This window comes from Macrotis lagotis, chromosome 6 (assembly GCF_037893015.1).
Source record: "Macrotis lagotis isolate mMagLag1 chromosome 6, bilby.v1.9.chrom.fasta, whole genome shotgun sequence".
Lineage (NCBI taxonomy): Eukaryota > Metazoa > Chordata > Mammalia > Peramelemorphia > Peramelidae > Macrotis > Macrotis lagotis.
Window position 1 is genome coordinate 18,966,757 of NC_133663.1, and position 16,808 is coordinate 18,983,564.

Genomic DNA, 16,808 nt, shown 5'->3' on the forward strand with positions numbered 1-16,808 from the left:
ATTTTTCATTGAATATAGGAAATAAGATACCCCACCTGGAGAATTCTATCTTTCATAGATAAAATGATGACCTTTGTTTATTTCTTCTGGCTGCCAACAAGTGTTCTAGTGTATATTTTGAAAAGCTTGCTGAAGTGTGCAATATTCTGCTATCAGAGTACTTTGTGAGTAAATTACATAGAAAATGCAGTTATCACTGCATATGGTTTGATTTGGGAGCATTTCAGAACCTGTGCTCTCATCAAGCCCAGAACCAAGATGTTTTATGCTGATTTTGCAGATCGATTTTGAACAACAGAAATAATCAAAATTTAACCTACTGCTTAGAAATAAAATATTTATGAAACATTTTGGACTTGCTGTTTAAAAAGGTTTTTGATTTCCATAATGATAACATCTCTAAGGAATCTGACCCAGGAGCATCACAGATTGCAAACTAAATCACCTTCAAATTTACAAATTTATAAAGAGTGATTTTAATTCACTAATTAGTCCAAAAGCCAAATGGGCTTCCTTGGGAGATAAGTTCCCCATCATTGAAATTATCTTAATAGAAGTTGGATGATGCCTCACTTTTGGAGGATATCATAGAAGGTTATTTATACATTAGTAAAGTAGTTAGTTCAGAGGAAATCTAAAGTTTCTTTTAATTCTAAGAGTCTATGATGTCTGAAGTATATGATTTTTGTTATGGGGATATGGAGTTTTTAGGAATTTTTAATGCAAGTTTTGAAGGTAAATGTGCTATTTTCTTTATGTATTATTACACATCACCCAGCCCATATAATTTGGCAGTTAATGAATGCCAATCTTTCAAGCAAGGAATATTACATTATGTGATTAGAGTTTTCTTTTGAGTGTCATGGTATATGGTTAGATATGAAATTTCCACTAATGGGAACAAGATGATATTTTGTACTCTTTGAAGTTCTTGAAATAAGAGTATTTTGTGAGAATGAATAACGAATGTTATTGAGAAAATTTGTGATTAGAAGCAGTTAGCTAGTCATGTGATGCCAAAAAAGATGAACATATGACCATCCTGGTAGCCCAATTCCACCTCCAGAATGTCAAAAAAGACCTATCAGTCCTCAAATATATATCTGAAGAAGCTCTCAAGTACATCTTCTGTGAAGGAGCTATGGAAAAATGTACACAGGAATTGCATAAAGTGAGAGAGTGTTGATAGATTGGAATCCATACCACAGGAGGGATTATTCATGTGGGTGAGATCACAGATGTGGTGACATATTAAAAAATAATACCAAACGAAAATAGAAATAACTTCTATGATGAATTGATAAGAAGATGTTAGATCAATGGAAGTTTAAAGAGTGTTCCCAATACATAAAGAAGTCATTGCCTTTGTATGTGTGTCTGTGATACTGGGAAAATGGCTGGTGTCTCCATAGATTCAAGATTCTTCTATGAATGGACTTTAACTTTTGTATTATCTCCAGCTCATTGGGCACCAAAATGAAATGGGAGAGATACAGGAAGTACCTGCTAGGCATTTCCCTCAAAATTAACATATAAACTTAATGACTTTATGTCTGTTTCTAGTTTTAAAAGCACTAGTCAGTGGGATCTAACTCAAATATAAACAGAAGCCACTGACTGGTACATAAGGATTCTTAAAGGTTATATATTGACTTAGTTTGAAAATGTAATTTCATTTCTGCTCTACTATATTTTTATTTATTTTGTTAAAAACATTGTCCAATTGGGTTTTAATTTGTTTCCTTTGATACTTGGGAATATTGTGGCCTGTGGGATTGACATTTCTGCCTTAGAGGACTTTGCGGCTAGGTGGCATGGTGGATAAAGCAACCCGCCCTGGAGTCAGGAGGACTTGAGTTCAAATCCGGTCTCAGACACTTAATAATCACCTAGCTGTGTGGCCTTGGGGAAGCCACTTAACCCCGTTTGCCTTACAAAAAAAAACCACTCTTAGGTTGAGGCAAGATTAGAAGATCTGGTCTGGGGCCAAGAAGGCCTAGGTTTGAGTCTCACCTCTAACACTTCCTGGTTATGTGACTTTGGGCCAGAAATCTATCCTTTCAGTGCTCCAGGCAATCAATTAAGCCTAAAAGTATAGCAGAAGGTGGGGGTGATGGGTTCATCAGATAACACATTTAGAGCTCACTAGGACCTTAGAAAGCATCTATTCTTACTCCATCATTTTGTAGATGAAGAAAATTAAGCCCAGAAAGGAGAAGGGACCTACTCAAGGTCATATAAACATTAAGTGGCAAAGACAGCATCTGAATCTAGGCTTTCTGACTTCACACATCTCTTTCTACTGAAGCAAATTCTGGAGATGGGAACCCCGAGCTGAGCATGTGGAACTTCTTCCAAAGTAAATGGTTATCTTTGCACACAGGGAGAAAGACTCCATCTTCTCTGGCTGACATTTTCCAAATCCTCTTGTGGTCTTCCTGAGCATCGCTGGCTGAGATTCCTGGGACATATGAGTAGAAATGTTCTCAAGAAGAACAGACTCAGAGAAATGGGAGACTGGCTTTGGATCTTAAGGATATGAACTGTTTTGGGCTCCCACTAGTGAAATGAGAATCTCTGTAATCCAGGAACTATTCAATTGTCAAACAAGCTAGCTGTTGAGATGGCTGCTTTATTTAGAGAGTAAATATTGACAAACTGGAGATGAAATTCAGCACTTTCTTCCTTGGTCAGCAACTGTCAAGGAGAAACTGGTTAAAAGGAACTGCTTGGATTTATTGCAAGTATTTTGTTAATCACCCTTGGTTAAACTTCATATTTCCTTTGTTTAAAATAAAGAGAAGAGAAAGCAAGGTGATCCAAAAGAGAGAGAGAAAACAAAGCCAGAGGCTTCTGTGGCTTGACCTCATGCTTTTCCTTATTCACAGAATCATGGAATTATAATTGTGCTGATAATAGCTTGCATTTACATATGCTTTAAGATTTGCCAAGCTTTTTATAGATATTTCATTTTATCCTTACAACAACTCTGGAAGATATGGACCACTATTTTCCCTGTTTTGCAGATTAGTAAACTGAGGTAGAGATTAAGTGACTTGCCTAGAGTACCAGCATATGAGATGAACTCAAGTCTTTCTTACATCAGGTCCAATACTCTATTCTCTGTGTCATGTGACTAAGGTCTTAGATCTTAGAGATCAGGTAATCCACCCTTCTCATTTTCATAGATGAGGAAACTGAGATCAGGGGAGATCATATGGTCAATCCCCTCCACCAAAATGCCTCTATAAATGGCATGACTGTTATGCCCTCTCAGAGGTGACAAGTCACACATACTTACAACAGGTGATACAGTTGTTTCGAATTTGGACTCAGAAAACCTAGATTCAAGTCCCAACAGTCATTAATTTTCCAAATGACCTTGGCTAAGTAGCTTCTTCATCTTGTATAGGTTTCAATTTCCTTATTTTGTGGAAGAGAAGAAATCTGAGACTTGATTCATAGAATAATCTAGCTCGAGCAAATCATAGCCAGTTGTGACATCCTGAGTCAATCATCTGAACATCCATGAGCAAGGAAGTTGGACAAGGCCACCTCTAAGGTCATTTATAGCTCCAAGTCTATGGCTTCAAAATGAAGGGACTAGATTACATGACCTCTGTGGTCTCTTTTAACTCAAAATCTGTGGTCTTAAGGACTTCACTGATATCTTCCTTCTTTCCTTCCTCTATGAAATGGGTAACAGGCAAAGAAAAGGGCATTTTTCTATCTATCTAGACTTAAAAATAAGTTCTACTCCCCTGCTTAGCTAAGTTGGGAAAAGGAGAAGAATGTCAAAGAAGGATTTACATTTTAATATACAGATTAGCTTCAACAAACATTTGTTGGTTTTTGATCCCCCAAGATTATCTCAGCAGAAACATCTCACTATCTTGATAGCTTCAGTACCTACTGTTGTGTTACAGAATCAACTCTGAAATTAGCAAAATAGCAAAGAGATTCATTGTAAACTGGTCCATAATGTGTGTGTATGTGTTTGTGTGTGCTGTTTCATATCCAGCTTTCTAGGAGCCAATGTAGGAGAATCTGTGTGATGCAGGGGAAAGATGAAGAGAATTATGAATGTCAAAATTGGGTGGAGATGTAAATTGACTACCACCTACTCTTGAGATATAAATGGGCTAGAAATAGAGAATTATGATTGTAATAGAAACAATTTGTAATCTTAAAGGCTGCTTGGGAGGAGACCCCCATTCTTCATTACCATTGATTGTTTAATGTAAAATTTGGCTTCATTTTCCACCTAATTCCTGGTCCAGTAAGAGAAAGGGAGTTCACTTTTTGCCTTCTGGATGAGAGGCAAGACATAAAAACTTGGACTGGACTCCAGTTCAGGGCTGCCAGTCTTCTCTGATCTGTGGCCCAGCTAATGCTGCTTGGATATTCTTTTATCTCTCTCTCTAGCTCTTTCCCTAAGCCTTCCTATGTCTTATAACCTTTTTAATAAATTTTTGTTTTATTTCCACCCTTGCTTTCCCAAGTCTGAATAATGATTCCTCAAAGACAGGACCGAACTCAAGTAGCCAGTGGCTACATGTGTTTGCTGGCTCTTTGGACTCTCAGAAGCTGGGAGAGCTCATATTTCTGATGCTGGCCAGTATAGTTAGTTCTTCAGTCCAGAAAGCAGGCACAAGGGAAAGAAAACACAGTAGTTTACCCAAGTTCATTACTTGTTTTTTTAGGAAACCATTATTTCATTTTCCTGTTGTTGGGGTGGGCAGAGAGACTTAGTACTCCCTATCTTCTAGAATGTTTATAGATCATGATTGTTTCCACATGTCAGTCATTGAATGATGACTTTTCATTTGCTTTAAGATTTAGGAAAATCAGGGGCGGCTAGGTGGCGTAGTGGATAAAGCACCGGCCTTGGAGTCAGGAATACTTGGGTTCAAATCCGGTCTCAGACACTTAATAATTACCTAGCTGTGTGGCCTTGAGCAAGCCACTTAACCCTGTTTGCCTTGCAAAAAAAAACAAAGAAAAGATTTAGGAAAATCAGTTGGTTGACAAATGAGAGACTAACTCAGCAGAAGAATAATATGTTGATTATATTAATTTTACCTCCCCCCCCTCCAAGCAATCAGAAGGCCAAAAGATGACCAATACCATTTGTTTGTCCAGACAAAGCTTGTAATTGAAAATGTTCCAAGAATAGAGCAGAGAGGAGTTTCATTGCTTACAAGTGTCCATGTTTGAGACTTTCAAAAATCATTTACTCTTGGTCTTTAGAAGTGTGCAGTCTGAGAAGCTGATCAGAGTACTAGCTACTTCATTTTTGCCCAAGGGGAGGTAATAGCCCTAGAAGGGGTAGCCAGTGGGAGAGTTAAAAGATCTGCATCAAAATATTTACTCTGCAGTTGACTAACTCTGTGACCTGGAGTCAGCAGAGTCATGGATTCAGATCCTGATTTTGGCACTTCATTAGAAAGTCCATTAGAATAATGCTTTTGGGACTCACTTCATGGGACTATTGTGGAGATTAAATGAGATCATGTATGTCTCAGGTACCATGAATGCATTCTTCTCAGTCATCATCCTTCTTGATTTTTCTGCTGCAGCTTTTGACATTTATTCCTCACAGATAGTTTCTTTTCTCTGGATTTTCATTCACTGTTTCTCCTGATCTTCCCCTTTCTCATCTAATTCCTCTTCCTCAGTATACTTTGATGGATCTACATCCATGCCTTACTAACTGTGAGTCTCCCTCATGGTTCTACCAAGGGACAGCAACTTTTCTTTTGCTCTATGCTCTTTTACTTGGTGATTTCATTAGTTGTCATGGTTCAGTTTTCATCTCTAAGCAGTGTTCTCAGACCCATATACTTACCGCTAGTATATTCCTTGAATTCTGTTACCACATTTTGAACTGCTGATTGGACATTTTGAAATGGATATCCCAAAACCATCTCCCATGCAGCATTTGCAAAACACATCTCATTTAGTTTTCTTTTTTTAAATTACCACAATTTTTTATTTCAGTGAATGTGTTTTTTAAAAAAAAGCAGTCTACATGGCAACATTATATCATGAATTTCAAAACTTGAAAATGAATTGTAAATGTTATTTTAAGGGTACTTGTTTGATCTTTTATCCTACGAATAGAATGAGCTCCTGATATGAAAGGACCATTTCACTCTCTAACAACACAGGGAAACAAGAAAAATCTATGAGTACTTGGGACTCTGTAAACATCCTACAGGCCATCCCGTTAAGGACCATGGGCAAGTCTCCCCACTTTCCTTCAAATTTTCAAGTCCTTCAGCAACACTCAGCCTTGGGAGTAGGTGGCAAACACATTTTCACAGTTCACCTCGGCCAAGAAACCACAGTGTAGTAAGAATTGTCCTTCTATACACTCTTTTTTTTTCTTTAGGTCTTTGGCAAGGCAAATGAGGTTAAGTGGCTTGCTCAAGGCCACACAGCTAGGTAATTATTAAGTGTCTGAGACCGGATTTGAACTCAGGTACTCCTGACTCCAAGGCCGGTGCTTTATCCACTACGCCACCTAGCCGCCCCACTTCTATACACTCTTGTGAGAGACCCAGCACTATGAGAGTCCAATGATGGTCACTATCAAGAAAAATAAAGGCTTTATCAATATACCCACAAAACTCAGTCCCTTTCCAAACTTACTAATTGGTGACATCTTTGAAGGCTGGCATTTGGGGGTTCTCATGGTTGAAGTTGAGACTTCTCCAACTTGGGAACAAGGAAAGATGAGACCAGGGAGGTACCTCCTAGAGGAGTTATAGAAAGTTCTGTTCTCAGACATATAGGGCAAGGACTGGGGGAGGGGGGAGGGCAGGGTAAGATGGGGTTGAAGGGAATGAGGAGATTGTTTAGAGCTGAAGAAAGAAATCAGAAGACCAATTAGTTTAATTCCTTTATTTTGGGGGGAAACTGAAGCACAGTAGAAATGAAGTGAATTAATCAATCAAGGGCACATAGGTAGGAAGCTACAGAGACCAAATTTGAACTTGGATCACTTGACTGAATCCAGCATTCTTGTCCCATATTACCGTCCTTCCCAGATGTGCTATATTATCAATACTAAATCATCCATTAGATTGTAAACTCTTAGAAAACAGACCCATTTTACACTTTTTCTTTGTAACCCTACTACTGAACACCATAAGTACTTAATGCTTATCACTAAAGCAATAAATAGTTATCAAAAGCCTACTGTGTTGCAGTACCATGCTAACCCCTGGGGATGAAAAGAAAAGAAAAAGACAGTCTGCTGTCATGGCAGCTAGGTAGTTCAGTGGATAGTATTAGAACACGAAGACTCATTTTCCTGAGTTCAGATCTGATCTCAGATACTTACTAACTTCAGGTCTTTGACCTTGGGTGAGTCATTTAACCCTGCTTGCCTCAGTATCATCATTTGTAAAATGAGCCAGGGAAGGCAATGGCAAACCGCTCCAGTATCTTTGTCAAGAAAATCTCAAATGGGGCCCCAGAATTGGACCCAACTTAGAAGAACAAAAAATCAATAATATCAAGGGAATTAATGAAAACATTGCAAAGGAAGATAATCTAGCTGAACCCAATCTAAAAATGTATTATAAAAACTATTTGGTACTGGCTAAGAGATAGAAGCAGAGCAGTGAAATAGCTTAGGTATAGAAGATTGCTTGCTGTTTTGGGGAGGAGGGAGAAGAGGGAAGAAGAGAGAAAAATAAGGAGCTCAAAATCTTATAAAATGAATATTGATAACTATATGTAATTGGAAAAAATAAGTTATAAGTAAAAAAATAATTGTACACAGCTAAAAATAATTCCACAATAATAAAGCACATACACATACACACATAATAAAATCAGTTTCTTGGATCACAATATTTGAAGGATTGGTGGTAAGCTATGATCTTTTCACTGTACAAAGTTGAGTAGGGAGAATGAAGTCAGAATTTTTCAATGATTTTGAGATAGTTGGAAGCATTTGGAGTCCTTTAGGGCTGAATAAGACAAGGCCTAGGTGGTCTGAGGATGCTGCCTTCCAGCTTTTTCTGATTATCCTAACCTGGAAAGCACTATGCTTAAACCTCAGGGAAAATAGTTATCTCTAAGCAATGATAGACTGCCTCATTCATCCAACTTAGGCTCTTTTCTGTCAATGTCAATCATTAGTCCTCTGCACATAGTTGGTACTCAGCAATCTTGGTGGTCACTTATTGGCTGTTAAATTCTCCCCTTAACTAATTTGCAAAACTAGATTTATTTTTAGTTTTACTTCTTGGACCTAACTGCCAATTGGATATCAGCAAGCTTGCAGTCATTGTGATTCTGTCATTCTGATGTCATGATGCATGATTGCCTTTCTTTTGGAGGGCTTCATATAATTCTTTAAAATAGTACATTAGGAGCAGCTAGGTGGAGCAGTGAATAGAGCACTGGCCCTGGAGTCAGGAGGATCTGAGTTCAAATTTGACCTCAGACACTTAATAATTACCTAGCTATGTGGCCTTGGGCAAGCCACTTAACCTCATTGCCTTGAAAAAACCCCCTAAAAAAATAGCACATTAAAAGTTTGCCCTTCAGGGCCTCAGGCACAAGGATGACCTTGTTACCCAAAGCCTGCTGCACAGTATGTCTGAGAACCATCAGACAGACTCTACTGGCCATTGATCTAGAACCATCAGCCAAATTGTCCTGATCATTAATCCAGAGCCATCAGCGAACCCATACTAGCCTTTGTTCTAGAAACCTGTGTGATATCTCACAGGCAAATCTGTGTGTCCTACATAACATTGTGGCCATTGATTTAGTAACCAAACATTATCTTAACCTTTCTAAATTCTCACAGGTAAACCTGCCGGTAAAACATTGGCACGCTGCCATGAACCCCCTTCACTTTGTGTCTTGACAGTTGAGACTGTTCAGTTGAATTCCATTGGAACTCCATAGTGTTCTGTCTTCAGTGCCTAATGAGCTGATCTACTTGTTTGCACAAAGTTAGCAAAGGCTCCCAGATGAGTAATTTCCTTGTTCTCACTAGAGTGGGACCTGGAGGGGTATTCAATGAAGTTAGACAATGATTGAAAAAGAAAATTTGGATGAGTGAGAAAGAGAGGGATTATGGAAAAAAAAGAGATTGAATTAGTGGAAGGACAGAGGAAGGGGGGGAAATGAAGAGGAAGGAAGAGGAGTGGAAGAAAAAGAAAGAAATAGGAGAAATGGGGAAAATAGAAGCAATAGAAAGATAGGAGAGAGGGAGTGGGTAATTAGATGGCATATTAGATAGAAAGTTGGCTTTTGTCAGGCAGACTTGAATTTAAATCATGCCTCAAACATTTACTCACTTTGTGACTCTGAGTAAACCATATATAGAAATTCTGTCTGCCTCAGTATCCTCCTCTGTAAAATGGTGATGATAATATTATCACCAATTTCCAAGAGTTGTTGTGAAGATAAAATGAGATAATATTTGTAAAGCACTTTGAAAGATTAAAGTATTATGTGCTTGTTTGCTATTATAATTTTAAAATAAAATTGGAAAGGCAGCAGAGAGAAGTGAGAAAGGAGAGGGGTGAAAGGATGGAGAGGGAAAAGTGAGGTGGCTTGAGGGGATATGAAAGAGTGATAGAACAAGAGAGGGGGGAAGAGTGAAAGGGAAAAGAGAGAGAGAGAGAGAGAGAGAGAGAGAGAGAGAGAGAGAGAGAGAGAGAGAGAGAGAGAGAGAGAGGTGGGGGGAGGGAGGAGAGAGAGAGAGAGAGAGAGAGAGAGAGAGAGAGAGAGAGAGAGAAATCTTTTGTGCTGAAACGAAGCATGAACAGTATTGAAAGATCTATCTAGCCCAAAAGATGGGTTTAAATCAACTGTCAAAAGTTTCTGAGGAAATGGTCCATTTAAGAAAATTTCTCTCTAATGTGTGATTAATTCAAGCCAGGGTATGCTGTGTGGCAGGTTGGTGAATGTAATCCTATAGTAACTTATGGTCAGGTGGAATGTAGGTGAACTTACATTTGATTTAGCAAAATATCTCAGTCTTAAGACAAATGGCTATGTTTTCTGGTTGGTTTTAAAGAGCCCCCATGACTTTTCTCTTGACCGTGAAATATGGCTCAGGAAAAATGATATTTAGCTGAAGCTCTGTAAATGAAAACCTAGGTTCTCCTTAGGCTTATGATTTGAAGTCAAATTTCTGAGTGAAGTGTGGTAATTAGAAGTAAAAAGAGTCACTGGGGGAGATGATGGATGTGGCCTCTATTTCCAGCAAGTGGAGAAGTCCCATCCATTTTTCTTCTGCAAGGAATCGACTGTCGATTTATCATGAAGACAGCAAACATATTCAAAAGGGGGGGGGAGCAATTTTATATAGACCCCAGTGACAGATTTTGTTGCCAAGAAGTCCATGAATATTCTTCCAGGAATAATGTAAAATATTAGGTTCTGTCGCCTATGGGATTGCTTTATGTTCATTTGATAAGTAGAATGGAGTTCAGAGATAGCAACCAAGTTGACAATATTCAGCTTGTGAAATGCTATCTTGGGCACTAAGATAAAACAGACTGAGACAGTAATTCTACTGCTGATAGCTGTCAGAATTCAGGGGGTGGTGGCAGGAGGGACCTGCTGGAAGAAATCATTCTGTAATTCTGAGTCTTCCATTTATAATTAACTACGACTTACTTCATGATCTCTGACGGCATAAATTGTATGGATCCTCTGGGGCCTGAAGAAGCAGGTAAGATTAATGGTCCCATAATCGGGGAGAAAAGAAGTCAGAAAGGTTTTCTTCTTATGCCTTGGAAAAATTAAGAAACCCTAATTGGTTAGAAATAGATGTAAATGTTTGACAGCACAAGCTCATTAGGGACAATGGCAAGAAGAACCCTTGAAACTGATTATTTTCAATGCCAAAGTTGGTTGCCAAGCATCATGGGAATATGATTTCTCTTTCTTCCAGCCCCCTCCCCCCCAAATCAGAAGGAAGTCATTGAGCCCCTTGAGAGCTCACTCTCTCCATGTGGTCATTATTGGGCAGCATCAGAACATCCTTTGGCTGAGCTCACCAGGACCCTGGGTCATCTCTGCAGAGAAAGTGGATGCTGAGTGCTCTAGTGTTCTCTGGTATGGGAATAATTCTTAGGCATTTCACACTTATCACCAGCCTTAATTTCACGCAAGACTTCTTGTTTCTAAATCATTTTATGTAGTTTCTTTGGGCTAAATTTGGAGCTGCTTTGCACCTTCGATACAAAGAGAAAGAAGCATGGAAATTCTAGGAGAAAATCATAAGCCTCTGCCCTGGGTTATGGATGGTATTTTCTCTAAATTCACAGAGTAGAAGGTGTGATATTTAAGGAAGGAATGAAGAACAAAATACACATTTATGAAGCACCTACTGTGTGTGACACACTATGTTAGATGCTTTATAAAAATTATCTCATTTGATCCTTATAGCAACCCTGCATGTTGAGAATCATTCTTATGATCCCTATTTTACGGTTGAAGAATTGAAGCAAACAGGTTCGTAAACTTACCATGGATTACACAGCTAGTATCTGATGTTGGATTTGAATTCAGGACTTCCTGTGCTCTTGTCTGGCACATGGTAGGCATTTAATTAATGCTTGCTGATTGACTGAAGCTTTAAAATGGCTTCTGATTTTCTATCATCAAGAATTCATTTAGCTTTCCCTTTCTTTGTGCTTTCCCCCCTCTTCCTTTTCCTTTTCTTCTTTCTATTCTGTCCTAGAAGTTTAAATGAAAATGATAGATTCAGCTGAAAACCCAGAGGTTCTGGCCCCATGGTTGTTATTTGCACTTCAGGCCTGACTAGTGTGAGAATGAACAATTCTCAAAGGGAGGGAAAGAATAGTGAAAAATCTTAGAAACCATGACCCAAAAGAGATCAAAGAAAGTGGGAATATTCTGGTGATAACAAAGATTGTAAGGAGCTGTCCAGCATGACTTTCATTAAGTACAGTGGTCAGTTGGCCTATGCCTGACTCAGTTCATCTAGATAATGTTGAAGAAAGACAAGAAGGTTAAAGTAAATAATTAAGGGGAGGGAAGCATTTAGGTGGGAGCATAGATGTCCCTCAACACTAAGTTCCACTTCTGAGAGCATGATCAATTTTGCTATTAATTAGACCAACGTTGGTAGGGAATGAATGGAGTCCCAGACCTGATGTCAGGAAGACTCATCAGCATGAGTTTAGATCTGACCCTGGATACTAGCAATGTGCTACTGGAGAAGCCATCCTCGTTTGCCTCAGTTTTCTCATCTTTTAAATGAGCTGGAGACATAAGTGGCAAACCACTCTAGTATCTCTGCCAAAAAAACCAACCCAAATGGGGTCATGAAGTGTCAGACATGATTGAAATGGCTGAACAACAATAATATTTTTCTCCTTCCCATGAATGGAAGGGTTCAGGACTGGCTTGACTGATAGGTGGGAGAGGAGAATGTTTCCTCAGTGATTTGAGGGGGTATCCGTCTGTGATCCTTGCTCTCAAAAATTGCTCTTATCCTCTGACTTCTCATTCCATCATTGTCACTTTGTTCTTTGTGTCTGGAAAATCAGTTTTCATGAGTCCAGAGTTTAAATGCCAACAGTTCTAGGAACAGTTACACCCTCCTCTTCCATCTTCTTGCCTGCTGCCTTACCATCTTAACCAGATGCCACACCTTTTAATAATGGAACAAAGTCAAGTTCACAGGCCAACCAATGACAGACTCCTTTCTCTTCCCTTAACAACAACCACAAAATCAGTTCATTCTTCTTTCTCAGTTCTGTCACCTTTCTCTGATTGGTCACAATCCAGAACTTTTCCATCACTAGTGACTTCTCAATCACTAAACGAGTACCATTTTCCAATCTCTCTTTTCCTCTGGATTCTCTGAGTTTGAAAGGCCTCTAGCCTCATGCTTCCTTCAATCCATCTTGCCTGCTATTGCTTATTTATAACCATTACTTAGTCAACCTTTTTGCTACCTAGGGCTGGTTGGAGCATTTCCATGCTCTAAAAGTGGACAGGGAGTTCCCCCTGCCGAGTAAGTATATATCTTCCTTTCCTTAGTCTTTTCTTCAAAGAGCCCTCTGAGACTCCAAATTCCTTCACGAATTCTCCCCTGATTCTTCCTCTCCCCCCACCGCAGGTAAAAATGATCCTTCGCTCTCCCAATATTCATTCTTTCTCTATGATCTTTTCTGTTCACTGATGACATTCAAACTGGGGCTGTAATTATTTGTATAAAATACAACCCATAGAGGCGAGGACTGTATTATTGTTTGCTCTTCTACTCCTAATGATTAAAGTGGTGCTTTAATTTAATAGATCATTAAGAAACATTTGGCAAAGTAGTTCAAGACTTTTTATGATCTGATCCCAACCTACTGGCCAGCCCTTTCTTCCAGAACTTACCTACATATACCCTTTAATTTGCCAATTTTCACTACTTACTTTCCCATTTCTCTACTTTTGCTCGAACCATTCCATAAAACATCTGTCTCCTATACATCTCCCTAAATCTTCAAAGTTCACTTATGTGCCACTTTCTAGGGCTAAGGGATTTAGGACTCTCTAGTCCTAAATTTTAGTGTTTTTATTTTTGAAAGGAGGAAACTGAGGCCAAAGGAGTAGAAGGGCCTTGCTATAGGTCACACAGTTGATAAATAAGAGAGGCCAAAATCTTCCTTCAATTTTTTCCAATCTCAGTACTTTCAAAAGTCATCTTTCCCACCTCTGTACTCTATTACTTTTGCCCACCTTCTTGAGTCACTTATTCCTTTTCTGTAGCCTTGTATTTTCATGACAGGAGTCACTGTCTTATGTGTCACCTCTTCTATATGACTGCCCCCTACCCTCAGAAAAGCAGTATCAAAGCCATTCCTCGATTAGTAAAAGTTATGAGCAAGTTTCAGATGAATTAAAACTATAACCAAATGAAAAAATGCTCTAGCTCACTATGAATTAGAGAAATGAAAATTAAAACAATCCTGAGATACTACCTCATACCTATTAGACTGACTAATAGGACAGAAAAGGAAAATGATAAATGTTGGAGGGGATGTGACCTTAATGCATTGTTGATGGAGCCTCTATGTACAAAAATATTTATAGTAGCTCTTTTCTAAGGGCAAAGAATTAGAAATTGAGGGGATACTCATCAGTTGAGGAATGGCTATACAAATTGTGATATGTGATGGAATGCTTTTCTGATATAAGAAATGAGAAGCAGAATATTCTCAGAAAAACCTGGAAAGATTTACATGAATTTGATGCAAAGTGAAATTACTATGTAGAAAATAACAGCAATATTGTAGATATTGTAGTGAATAACTTAACTATTCTCATCAGTACAGGGATCCAAGACAACTCTTGAGGACTTAGGACGAGAAAATGCTATCTTTCCCCAAAGAAAGAACTGATATCTGAATACAGATTGAATTGAATGTTTCTTACTTTTTTCCCCTTGAAGTTTTTAGTTATTTTGGGGAGAGGGAATGTATATTTTCTTTCACAACATGACTATTATGGAAATGTTTTGCATGATTGCAAGTGTATAACCTGTATTAAATTGCTTGCCTCCCAATGAGGTAGGGTGGGGGAGAAGGAAGGGAGAGAATCTGGAATTCAAAGTTTTAAAAATGAATGTTAAAATTGTTTTTTACATATAATGGGTGAAAATAAAATACTAGGTAAATTTAAAACAAAAGAAAAGCAGTGCTGGCCAGATTATCCCCTATATCTCAACTGTTCACACTTGAAATTCCTATCCTTTCCCCCACCTTGTCTCTCTTTTGTAAGGGATTCTCCTTTCTCCCCTACCCCCAATCAGAACCTGTTCTTGGTTTGGGGATCTAAAATGCCATGATTATTATCACTGAGAGAAGAAGTGAGGGTCCCAGCTAACCCCTTAAAACTCCCTTAACTCCATTGGTGCTTCCATAAAGCAATATTCTTAACCCTTAGCCTTTCTGGAGTTTCTAGACCCACTTTTCCCAAGATCGCCTATGAATTCTAGACTCCTTGGGTACCAATGTGTTGTTATAACCTTTTTTATAAGATGAAGAAACTGAAATTCATGGATATTAGGAGAGCCACTGAATTTTTTATGGTTAGTAAATGCTATAACCACAACTCAGATCTAGACTTGCTGACTTCAGGAAATTCTGCAAACATTTTAGGCAATATTGAGTGAAAAATTGGTGACTCAGTGGATAGACCACTGGACCTAGAGTCAGGAAGACCCACACCTACTAGATGTGTGATCCTGGGCAACTCACTTAAAAGCTGTCTGCCTCAGTTTCTTCATCTGTAAAATGAGGAGAATAATAACACCTGTCACCTAGGGAAGGTTGTTGGGAAGATAAAATGAGAGAATTCATAAAGACTTTAAAGAGTATTTGAAGATTTTAAAGTACTATTATTTCCATACAACTTAGGGAATTTCTGGTCAATCTTATGGCTTAGTGAAAAGGTGTGGGAGATGGATGCAGGAAGATTTGGGTTCAAATACATAGTGGGTGTTGTGCTGGATACATATTGATCATAGTGATTTATTAGTTAGGAAACCCCCTCTAAGCTTCAGTTTTATTATCTGTAACATGAAATGATGTAGTGGATAGAGAATCAGACCTGGAGCCAGGAAAACCCGAGTTTGAATCCATCCTCAGACACTCACTGGCTAGGTGATCTTGTGCAAGTCATTTGACCTCAAATTGCCTCAGGTTTCTCATCTGTAAAATGGGAGTTAATCACATCACCCACCTCCCAAGATTGTTATGAGAATGAAATGAGATAACAATTGCAAAGCACTTAGCACCACAGTGCTTTCACACAGTAAGTGCTGTATAAATGCTAGCTGTTGTAATTGGGTAAATCTGTAGTTTACTCCTGTACTACCAGAATGAAATGGTACAATGAATGTTATATTATTGGCAGACCTAAAAGTGGTCAAAATATGGGCTTCTGTGGTCATCACTTTGGGATGCGCGCGCCCCCCCCCCATCCCCCCCCCCCCCCCCCCCCCCCCCCCCCCCCCCCCCCCCCCCGCCAATGACTCCAGTTTGGTTCTTACTGGGTTAGACTTTCCTTTGTGAAGGGCCCTTTGTAAACATTGCTTTCCTAAGTGAGAAGGAAGGAGAAAAAGCAGTTTCTTTATTAATGTCTCATTCCCTCCAAGCTCTTTGCTAGGATAAGGAGTAATTTCAGCTGTCAAGACCTCCTTAAAAGTCTTTGGGCAGTAGGATAGAGTTTCCACTGTAAAGTAAATAAATAAACAAAATTCTTCAATCTATTTCCCTTTTTGCATTTTAAGCAGAGCTTAAATCTCCACGGGGGCTGGGATGAATGGGTAATGACTCTCAAGATGAATGCTGATGATATCTATTATTATTACGGTTTGCCTTCATCATGGTCTTTTATTGGAATTTGTCCTATGCTAGAGAAAACAGCCTCAAGCCCAGCTGGCCACTGAGTCAAAAAGAGGTGGAAGTAGATTTTTTTTCTTTTCAAAACAGTAAATATTCAATTTGACAGGAAGTAAAAAATTATGCTTAAATTAATTCAACCACATGGTTAATGGGACCTAGTAGAAATGAAATAGGGAGTTGGGGGGGGTCCCCTTTGAATTCCAATCCGATTCCTCATATTTCTGATAAAAGGAGTTGTGGGAATCAGTGATTAGAATGCTAACCTGGGGTCAAGAGGTTCAGAATCCATCTCTGCCCTTATTGAACTATGAATTGTATGACCTTGGGCAAGTCACTTGCTGAGCCTGAGAGATACTGGTATTGGTGCTGTGCTGGTGGGGATCCGCACAAGCTTTG

At 38.9% G+C, this 16,808-nt stretch overlaps 1 protein-coding gene across 1 annotated transcript in view; it reads left to right on the top strand.

Annotated features, from left to right (window-relative positions):
- The first annotated feature begins 1,033 nt into the window (after positions 1–1,033).
- The window catches only part of IQCJ (IQ motif containing J), a 155,040-nt gene continuing 139,265 nt past the window's right edge, over positions 1,034–16,808 (top strand). Inside the window, exon 1 of the mRNA XM_074192719.1 lies at positions 1,034–1,171. Within this exon, the coding sequence (XP_074048820.1) occupies positions 1,034–1,171 (138 nt within the window). The remainder of the gene's footprint in view (positions 1,172–16,808) is intronic.